At 35.9% G+C, this 11241-nt stretch overlaps 1 protein-coding gene across 1 annotated transcript; it reads left to right on the plus strand.

The window, feature by feature from the left end:
• The first annotated feature begins 8336 nt into the window (after window positions 1-8336).
• LOC149156694 (protein GLUTAMINE DUMPER 2-like) lies at window positions 8337-8887 on the plus strand. The gene has a single exon (XM_089445135.1). The coding sequence runs from the start codon at window positions 8358-8360 to the stop codon at window positions 8670-8672; it is 315 nt and encodes a 104-aa protein (XP_089301261.1). The 5' UTR covers window positions 8337-8357; the 3' UTR covers window positions 8673-8887.
• Window positions 8888-11241: the final 2354 nt, after the last annotated feature.

The raw sequence follows: 11241 nt of genomic DNA on the forward strand, positions 1-11241 counted from the left end.
TGATATCAGAATTCTAGGGCTAAAATAAATTATCATAAAAGTAGTGTTACAATATTGCTATTAAGTTTGTTTTTTTCTAAATCTTACTTGATAAGTGAATATAAAAAACAATGATACACAAAGAAAATTTTAAAACATTCAAAACTATGTTAATTTCTAGTATGTATCTAAAAAGTATTATTCGGTATGTATCTATAGAGTATTAAAAAGTGTATACTTAGAGGGCTTAGGTAATGTATTAGAAAGATAATGTCAAACCTAAAGGGTTAAGATAATGCATGATAGAAGTAGTGTCATGATATTGTTGTTGATAACATATAGGGGTCAGAGTTCATATCTTTAATGGATCATATTTTGTTTATTATTTAATTTTTATTTGCTAGTTTGCTTATTGTCTAGTCTACCTCAACTTCTATTTGCTAGTTTGTTGAGTGTTAGATTTGCTTCATTGCCATAAGTTTCCAATTCAATGTCAATAATCTCTCCATCAACTTTCAAATTCTAAAAGTTTTAATGTGTTTGAAAGTTAAATTCTAAAGGTTTTAATGTGCTTGAAAGTTTAACGATTAGTGCTTAGAAATAGTTGATGCATATGTGAGTAGGGAATGTAAGGTACATTCATGGTGGTATTCAATAAGACTTGTCATTATAAAAGATAAGAAAATCCCAACTTTTTTTAAATCTCTTTATCTTTCTTTTAAAATCTTTTCTGCAATGGTAGAAATGAAGAGTGGGTTGAGGAGAACACAAGTGGAGTTAAGCACTTTGTCTACTTAGTTATAACATCCATTTCTTTAGCCATTCCTTGGTCAATTAAAAATAGAAAATATTACAAACATTAATAAGTGAATAGGACAAAAACAATATGAAAAAACATATTAGAAATTTATTATCAACTAGAAAATTTATATTGTTTTTTACTTTTTTAATTTTATAAAAAATGATTTTAACATACCGATATTGTGATTTCATTTCTTGATATATATTTAAAAAAAAAGTATAGCAATGTGGGAAAAAAATAATATCAAATAAACAATTTTAAATAACTATAAATATTATAAACAATGATAAATAACTAAACATACTTTAAATTATATAAAATAGTATAAATAAAAATTAAATTAAAATAATTATACATTTTTATGATTTTTAATGTTTATTACTTAAATGTTTTTATATACAATCAATAAATAAACAAAATTTATATATATATATATATATATATATATAATCTCACTTGTGATATCTTATTATTTTTTCTTATTTTAAGAAAATTCCTGGTTTCTGTTCAGCTTAACTCTGAGTGTCGTGGATTCTCAAAATGATAAATTTGAAATTCCAAACCTTGAAATTTGTTCATTATACGAGTTGGAATTTGTGAACCGGTATAAATAGTAAAATGTCAAAACTCTGCTTTTTAAAATTATTCCACCGAATTCTAACTTTGATAATAAGCACGTAATAATTATTTTAATCCTATTTAATTATCAAAATAGACAGATCCATGACCGGAACTAAATCCACTGATCTGTGAATCTCTAACCTGCATGTCAATGTCTTCACGCGATTTTTTCGTTAGAACCTTCCGAACCAGTCAGTTCAAGTTTTTGGGCATTTATGAAGGAGAATCAGCAACCCACATGTAAATGTCTTTGACGCCATTGTTTCGTTGGAACCATGGACACTTATCAAATTCCAACCACGCAGGCCAACTTTTTGGCTATTTATGACGGCCGGATAGTTTTGGCCATTTCGAAAGATCATACTCGTCGGTGCCGTATTTTTCAGCCATACTCATTGAACGCCATGCGAAAATATACAAAAAGACGGGCACACTTTTTAGTTGGATTATATTTTATTTTAATTTTCTTAATGTTTCTCCATTGGATTCGTGTTCAAAATAATTTATGATTTAACCTGACGTCTAATTACGCCGTAAGGCGTTCAGAACAAAAAGACGGGCACACTTTTTAGTTGGATTATATTTTATTTTAATTTTCTTAATGTTTCTCCATTGGATTCGTGTTCAAAATAATTTATGATTTAACCTGACGTCTAATTACGCCGTAAGGCGTTCCCTCTGAGAGGAACTCCCCTCCGTGTCGCGGTGTCTTGTTATCGGCCCTTAGTGTCGCGGTGTCTTGTTATCGGCCCTTAGATCGATTGTTAGACGATGGAATAAACTCCAGCCATTGGATCATCGGCCTTTTTAGAAACCAAGCGTCAGCTAAGAGAGGCCAAGCGGATGAGAGAGGACAGCAAGCGTCTGTGGATGGATGACAGAGGACAGCAATGTGAGGGGCCTCGATCCCCTTCGATCTGAACATCAGGGAGCTCTATGAAGCGGATCATGTCCCTTGACGAAGATGGCAGGGTGTGGTGAGGAGAGCCATCCATCCATTCGGCGGTGAAGAAGGTGACAGAAAAGCCATGGTACACAGTCAGCCGCTTTGCAAGCTCGAGCAATGGTCAAGTGGAAGAAAATGATCCAGAGCGTGTGAACCTTGGAATTATTGAAGGAAAAGAGGAGAATTTAAGCTATGAAATTGATAAAGAGGAGAAAGTCCTTGTGATTATGCATGGTGATGAAAAGACCACATTTCTGGCCAAGGAATTGTCCTCTGCCTCCACTGCTGATGGTTCTGAAGTCTGAGGAGTAATATTTTGCATCAGGGAGCTCCTCTCCTCCTCGTAATGCAGAAGGCAAGTGAAACTAGAATCTTGGCTTGTGGTATTGGGATCCATTGGTGGTCAGAGAAGATCAGTATCAAATTACTTCTTCCGCCATAATGTATATATTATGCGGTGGATTTTTCTGTAGATGCAAAGATTACAGACAAGACTTTAGTATGATAATCAGAACATAGAAATTTTGGTTTTTTGTGGCCTTTTAATAGAAAGAGTTGTGTACAGACATTTTTAGCTCAATGAAGCCCTGTCTTGTCGCGGCAGCAATAGCGTGTCAAGAACAGGCATAAGATATCAGATTGCGCTAACGATTTATAGTTGCTTTGTAAGAGAATCTTTTTAATTGGGTACATGATTTCAGTCTTTGCTTTATCGGTATTATGAAACACAAAAACATGTACAGGAACAGGATGAAAGATCAAACCTTTTTCCAGGACACTTAGGCAGTACCAGTGCTGCTATAGACTTTCTGTGCTTCAGAACTTTTCCATAATCTTTTCATGTATGAAAAAGTAATTGCTACATCATTTATTTGAGGAAAATTCTGTAGATCATAGATCTATAATAATGAAAAACAGAGCAGATGAGTCTACTGACCTCTCTAGCAATACACACAGAATTTTATTGGGTTGAATAATCTCATTCAATGTGTTTCGGTTTCTAAATGATCCAATTCTTCAGGTTGCAATGGATGTTCTTAATCTTTCTCTGTACCATCATAATCATTGGATCAGTTGGTTTTGGTTTTGACTTTTTTTAATACGGTGTGATAACAGTATGGATTAGTCTCCAACGCATTCCCATAATCATTGGACTGTCAAACTACAGTGGTAATTAGATAGCCTCAACTATATAAAGAGCGACTAATTACATAGTCAAAGACGGTGAGCCTTTCTATCTGGATTCTGTCTATATAACAGTGATCTAGAATTTCTATTGGATTACTTACGATGCTGGTCCTTCCCCCTTCAATTTAGAAACTCAAAGAAAAGTTCAAAACTCCCTTGAAATCTTTTGAATGTCTACTTAAAAAAACTAGAAACCTTGCCAATAAGTATACCACTTGAAAAAACTCGAAACCTTGCCAAATTTAATGTCTCTCATTGTTTTGAAAGAATTTGAATATATTATATCTAATATAATTGGGTTTCCAAACTTTTGTTGAGTTTCAGGCAAGTCAAACTAACAGTGGTAATTAGATAGCCCCAGCTATATAAAGCGCTAGTAATTACATAGTCAAAGACAGCTGGTGAGTCTTTCCGTCTGGACTCTGTCCATATAACTGTAGCCTAGAATTTCTACCGGTTCCTCACGATGCAAAGCACTAATTCTAGAAATTTTATTGGATTCCTTATGATGAAAAGCACCATTGTTGTCTATGCATGCTGGTCATTCTATATATATTGTTTTCATTATCAACTAAGTTTCCTTATTAGATTATATATAGACACAAAGCCCTTAACATTACATTGTCTTTTAACATTTAAACCAAAATATTTGCATTAATTCTGTATGATGCTTATTCCAGATTTATCTTTTCATTGTCAACCCAATTTCCTTATTAGATATCTTCACATTGCATTTCCTTTAGCATTTAAATTTTAAACCAAGATTCAACATTGTCTTTGGCATTAAAACCAAGAGATTTGGGCAAACCAACCACGTTTCTTGTATTTATGGTAGAATTATCTTTGGACTATGGGTAGAAACTTAAAAAAACTGAAGTGAATCCTTTAACAAAACTTAGATTAATGAATGGAGAAATAATACAAAATTGAGCTTACATAGATCCAAAAATTGATACACTTCGGAATGCTTTTCCAGGCACTGAAAAAAACAAAAATCCACATTCTTTAAGATCCAAATTGAGCTTACATAGATCCAAAAATTGATACACTTTGGAATGCTTTTCCAGGCACTGAAAAAAACAAAAATCCTCATTCTTTAAAATCCAATAGCTAGAGCGTGTAACCAGCATGGTTGCAACCTTTATAAAAGATATAATCCCACCTTAACTAGGGATATTTGCCTCTTTTGAGCTCTCTCCTTCACCTCCTTGCCTCTTCAGCGGTTGCAGCTTAGTTCTTTTACAATGGCATTTGGTCATGAAGATCATTTGAAATGTTAAGTGTCAAATAAAGATTCATCCGAAACATTTAGATTAAAAAACCCTGAACATACTGTATGTTGTGTAGGCATCCCACCATCCTTCTCAAACCCAAATGAGGACTTAGGGGAATCATCAAACATTGCCCTTCCAAGCCTATGTGACTTGTCATACACATTGTATGAGGATTTGCCAATCAAATCCAGTGACAAAGTAGCATGATTTTAGTATGTAGATTTTCGCTGCTATCCATAATTGTGTTATACGCTATGCATATGAATTGTGTTAGAATGTAGAAATGTCCCAACATTTCAAGTGGACACTATTGCCCTCATCAGGGGATCTAAATGAATCTTATGTGGTAGATGGCTATAAAAAATACATGGCATGGATCAGAGCCAAGGGAAGATCCAGAATTTGCCGGAGATTTTGGTAACATTCCTAATGGTATTTGTGTAGAGTCATTCGCTAAAGCCACAGGGTGACCAACAAAATGAGTTAAATTGAATGAATATGCTAAGCCAGAACTAGAATTGTTGTGGCCAGGAACATAAAATTGAAGTGTTCTCAACCTTGATTGTGAATTTGTGTTATGATTTTGATGTTTCAGGTGAGGAGGCCGAACCATTACACGTTTATGTCCTAATGCAACTTGACTACTTTGCAGCAAAGACGATGTCTCAGTGGAAGTATCTATGATATTTTAAGACGAAATACTTGATTGCAGAAGAGAAGATGGTTGGTGCTCTTCAGATTCCTAAATTAAGAAAAACATCATTCTGCCAAACATCCTTCATATTTACATGCTAAGGAAATCACTAAAAAAGCAAGAACGAAAAAAGGAATTGGGAATAATTTGTCATCGAACTAATTAGATAAAAAAAGACAACAAGGAGAAAAGAAGGCTACCCTTCTAGGAGGTCATCTCTCCTTCTAACTCATCATAGGTCTATCCATATGAGACAAAGGTCCATGCATATGCTAATCACTATTAGGAAGAGTAGGTTACAGGCCCATTATTTTCTCTATCTCTATGCCTGACTTCTTTAGGTCACCTAAAAAATAATTATCTTTCCTTGAGTTATCACTTCCTCTACCATGATTCTCCAATATCGGTCTCATATTCTCCCACAAGTATCCTTCTTCCTCTGAATTTCACTAGTTTCTAGACACCATTCTACTGCTTATTATATCGATTTCCTGAGGTGGATGTACATGTGAAAGTATTCCACATGAGGATCTTTGGACCCTGTAATTTCCATAGGCATCAATTAGAGCACCATGCATTAATTGATGCCTCAAATCATATCCATTAGTTGAACCATATACTACACTCAGTAGCAGCATCAAGTTACCTGAGGTGATCTCCATCACCTTTCCCACCCCAAGGCCTTTCCCACCCCCTATCCTGCTCTACATTCCTGTCATTTAGCCTTCCAACAATCCTTGATGGAGAAGGATTCCTTCCAACTCCGATTCTTGATGATGCCAGAGGAGCACTCCTTCCTCCAACACATGATGGAGAAGAATCTCTTCCAATTTTAACTCTTGGTGGAGAGGAAACCCTTCCACCTCTTAACCTAGAGACCAGAGAGTAATGTTTTCCAACTCAAATCCTTGACGAGGGAGAGAGAGGCCTTCCAAGTCTAATCCTTGATGGAGAAACATTGAAATCGTTATCACTATAGGGTGTAGCAGTCTTCTGTCCATATCCAGGTTTAGGAAAATCATCTGCACTTTCCAATCATCTAAATAACAAATGTTTTTCTTTTAACATATCGACAAGAAAATGTCATCAAATAATTCAAATTCTACTAGAAAAATCTGAAACACACTACAACTTTCACATCAATGTTTTTAAAAATAAAGAATACACCCACGCAATACCCCTGCATTTCTAGGATATTCCACCTAATTTAACAACATTCTATGAACCATAACAAAAGGCGTGTGCATACTAGATAAAGTATCAAAGTTTCATTTGCCATTCAAGACTTTCTAAAATTAAAATCCAAATATCTAGAGACTAAATGTTTTGTTCTTTTAACCGAACAATCACTTGTAAGAGAAGAGTAGTGTAAAGACCGATACTACAGCAAACTTATAAGAGAATCCTTGCTTTACAATCAAAATCTAGCATTGAGCATGGGTTTCTACTATTAGAAACAAACCTGCAAAATTGTTGTCCAGTGTAATCTGTTTTACTGGATTCTGTTGTTTAATTTAGTTGTTATAAGTGGATGTTTTTCATGTTCCATTTCACGGGAAATGTAAGAAAATGCCATGTGTGGAGGAGGAATTCATGTCAGATATCCACTGTGAAATCAGAGCGGAAGAATTGAGAAAATATGGAAGGCATTAAGAAGCGATTTCCGAAGCAGAGGAGTTATTTTGACTAAATTCTTTACAATATAATTTGGTGGGGGTAAGGGAATGCTTTTTTTCTTCTTGAATGTTGTTTGATGTAATGGAGGAAGCGAGTTGTGCTGTCATTTAATCTAATATTTGCATTTCTTTCTTTTCCATTTCTGCTCCCTTGGTGCTAACATATATGGTATGGTACGGCGATAGATCAATTTTTTTCTATAATTGTATGGTTTATTCTGAAATTTTTAGATTTCTCACTTTAATTAATTATTTATATTAATATGAATTAAGTTAATTAAACTGAATTAAATTTACTGGACGATGGATATCATTTCCTATGTCGATGTTTTTTTATTTAATTTCCTAGAGGTGTAATTTGAATAATTTTAATGTTTTTTCATTTAATTTCTTCACGGTGTAATTTGAATATTTATTGTATTATTACAGGTTATCCGTCTATGGAAAAATAGCATAGGGTGCTAGATTGAGATGGGAAGATTGGAGATCTTTTGGAACTTTTAAGAAAGAAAGTAGTAGGGTTGTTGGAAATGAGAGTAGACTGAGAAGAGATGCGACGGGCATATATACGTCCGTGAACCTACATACAGCTCTGCTTATTCTCCTTCGGCTTCTCTGTCTCTGTTCTGGTTTTTGTGTGTGTTCGTGTGTTCTGGAAGCGCTTCCATTGTGTTGTGTTGTCTCGTTATTTCTCTGTTTCATGTTATATGTCTTATGTGTGTTATATATGTTATGTGTGTTACGTGTGTTGTCTCGTCGTTTCTCTGTTTCATGTTATATGAGGAAAGTAGCAGAGTGCTATGATGAAAGTTGTAGAGGATGGAGGGTGAATGGGTTGGAATCTGTGAAAAAAACGGAGCTTAAGATGCATGCCGTTTTACTGTAGACTATTTAAAGCTTTGTAGTTATTTGATTTTTAAGGTGTACCTCTTTGCATCCAATGTGTTGTAGCAGGGTGTGGTGAGGAGAGCCATCCATCCATTCGGCGGTGAAGAAGGTGACAGAAAAGCCATGGTACACAGTCAGCCGCTTTGCAAGCTCGAGCAATGGGATGTGATGGCCCGACCCAAACCCAGGGAAGATTGCGACATGAGGCTTTTGGCTCTGCTCTTGCGACTCCATGAATGTATCTATATTCCAACGAGCAAATGCCAATATTTGAAGGGTGGGTTCTGTAATGATGAAGGGGACACATTTGCGATGGCATTCTCCTGCCCTGTATTTATTCGTTGGAGTTGCAGGCATGCTGGCTCTGATAGGCCTCACATCCATGGTTCTTCTGTGCTTTTGGTGGAAAATAGGGGGTGGTCAAGTGGAAGCAAATGATCCAGAGCGTGTGAACCCTGGAATTATTGAAGGAAAAGAGGAGAATTTAAGCTATGAAATTGATAAAGAGGAGAAAGTCCTTGTGATTATGCATGGTGATGAAAAGCCCACATTTCTGGCCAAGGAATTGTCCTCTGCCTCCACTGCTGATGGTTCTGAAGTCTGAGGAGTAATATTTTGCATCAGTTATGGGAGCTCCTCTCCTCCTCGTAATGCAGAAGGCAAGTGAAACTAGAATCTTGGCTTGTGGTATTGGGATCCATTGGTGGTCAGAGAAGATCAGTATCAAATTACTTCTTCCGCCATAATGTATATATTATGCGGTGGATTTTTCTGTAGATGCAAAGATTACAGACAGGACTTTAGTATGTTAATCAGAACATAGAAATTTTGGTTTTTTGTGGCCTTTTAATAGAAAGAGTTGTGTACAGACATTTTTAGCTCAATGAAGCCCTGTCTTGTCGCGACAGCAATAGCGTGTCAAGAACAGGCATAAGATATCAGATTGCGCTAACGATTTATAGTTGCTTTGTAAGAGAATCTTTTTTAATTGGGTACATGATTTCAGTCTTTGCTTCATCGGTATTATGAAACACAAAAACATGTACAGGAACAGGATGAAAGATCAAACCTTTTTCCAGGACACTTAGGCAGTACCAGTGCTGCTACAGACTTTATGTGCTTCAGAACTTTTCCATAATCTTTTCATGTATGAAAAAGTAATTGCTACATCATTTATTTGAGGAAAATTCTGTAGATCATAGATCTATAATAATGAAAAACAGAGCAGATGAGTCTACTGACCTCTCTAGCATATACACACAGAATTTTATTGGGTTGAATAATCTCATTCAATGTGTTTCGGTTTCTAAATGAGCCAATTCTTCAGGTTGCAATGGATGTTCTTAATCTTTCTCTGTACCATCATAATCATTGGATCAGTTGGTTTTGGTTTTGACTTTTTTTAATACGGTGTGATAACAGTATGGATTAGTCTCCAACGCATTCCCATAATCATTGGATCAATTGGTTTTTGGTTTTTTTTTTTTTTAAATACGGTGTAATAACAATATGGATTAGTATCCGGGTTACTGCATGATGTTTAATATTTATTAATATTGTCTGTACACTTTTTAGTTCTGCTGATGACAGTAATATTTACGCCGTAAGGTGTTCTCTCTGAGAGGAACTCCCCTCCGTGCCGCGATGTCTCGTTATGGGCCTTAGATCGATTGTTAGACGATGGAATAAACTCCAGCCATTAGATCATAGGCCTTTTTAGAAACAAGAGGCCAAGCGTTTGTGGATGGATGAGAGAGGACAGCAATGTGAGGCGCCTCGATCCCCTTCGATCTGAACATCAGGGAGCTCTATGAAGCGGATCATGTCCCTTGACGAAGATGGCAGGGTGTGGTGAGGAGAGCTATCCATCCATTCGGCGGTGAAGAAGGTGACAGAAAAGCCATGGTACACAGTCAGCCGCTTTGCAAGCTCGAGCAGTGGGATGTGATGGCCCGACCCAAACCCAAGGAAGATTGCGACATGAGGCTTTTGGCTCTACTCTTGCGACTCCATGAATGTCTCTATATTCCAACAAGCAAATGCCAATATTTGAAGGGTGGGTTCTGTAATGATGAAGCAGAATTTATAGTTATAAAACAAATGTATGACATTCACCCATTTTTAGCACAACTTATCATCTCATTTCAGGCCAAAAGTTTGGAGGTTTAATCCGAACTTGCAGGAGACCAGGAGGACGAAGAGGAGCACCAAGAGGACGAAGAAAAGCATTGAGGTCCATGGCATTTGAGTGTTTCAAGAAGAAACATGATGTGAGGGGCTGCATCCTCCGACTGAGGTGCCGGGTATATTTGTATATTTCAGAAACGAAGACTACTCCACGGATGGACTCTGGTCTATTATAATTGAACTAGCCTGTATCAGTGTCACTGTTCAGACTACTTACAATAACAGATTACTCAACAGGAAACTCATTAATTCTGTCTTATAGTGTATTAGTATTTTCTTTCGAATACATCAAACCCTCCCTTGACTTTTCTAGAAAAAAAAGATTTCTTGACAGAAAGATTTTCCCTTTCTTTCATCATAATTCAAATACAATATTTTTAATGAAAGAGGAAAATAATGTTTTTTTTTTAATAAGTCCACTGCAGATTTCTTAGCATTCTATTCTTTCCTTGTAAACCATTCCCTCTGCATATCACAAAATTCCAACATGAGATGATAGAGACTCTGCACCTATATCTAATATGTGTATTGCTCCTCAATTTATGCCTTACGGCGTTTCTTTTGCAACATTTGGTGCAAATGCTAGTCATATTTAATCATTCACTGGGCCAGTGTTTGAATTTCATTGATACCCGTTTAACCTAATAATTAACTAGCATACAACAAAGTGAAGGCAATACCGAAGATAACACGAATTGGATATGTTATAAAAGGATGACATGTTTTTTGGGAAAGTCAATTGCGGTTTATTATATTTTACTAATAATTTAATAATTTAAATTTATTAGATATTATTTTTTGGGATTCAATTGTGTAGGGAGTTCTACTTGAATGGTTAATGAGGTACAATACTTGCTAAGGTTTTGCAAATGTGGTAGCAAGCTAAGTGGGCTTGAAGAAAACTCCATAGTTAAGAGCACTTGAGCCAGAGGCGATCTGGGATGGGTGACCTCTCGGGAAGTCCTGGTTACCTAGTACAAGCCCCG

The sequence above is a fragment of the Pinus tabuliformis genome, chromosome 9 (assembly GCF_031772625.1).
Source record: "Pinus tabuliformis cultivar Carrire ecotype Pingquan chromosome 9, CPIR1, whole genome shotgun sequence".
Classification (NCBI taxonomy): Eukaryota; Viridiplantae; Streptophyta; class Pinopsida; order Pinales; family Pinaceae; genus Pinus; species Pinus tabuliformis.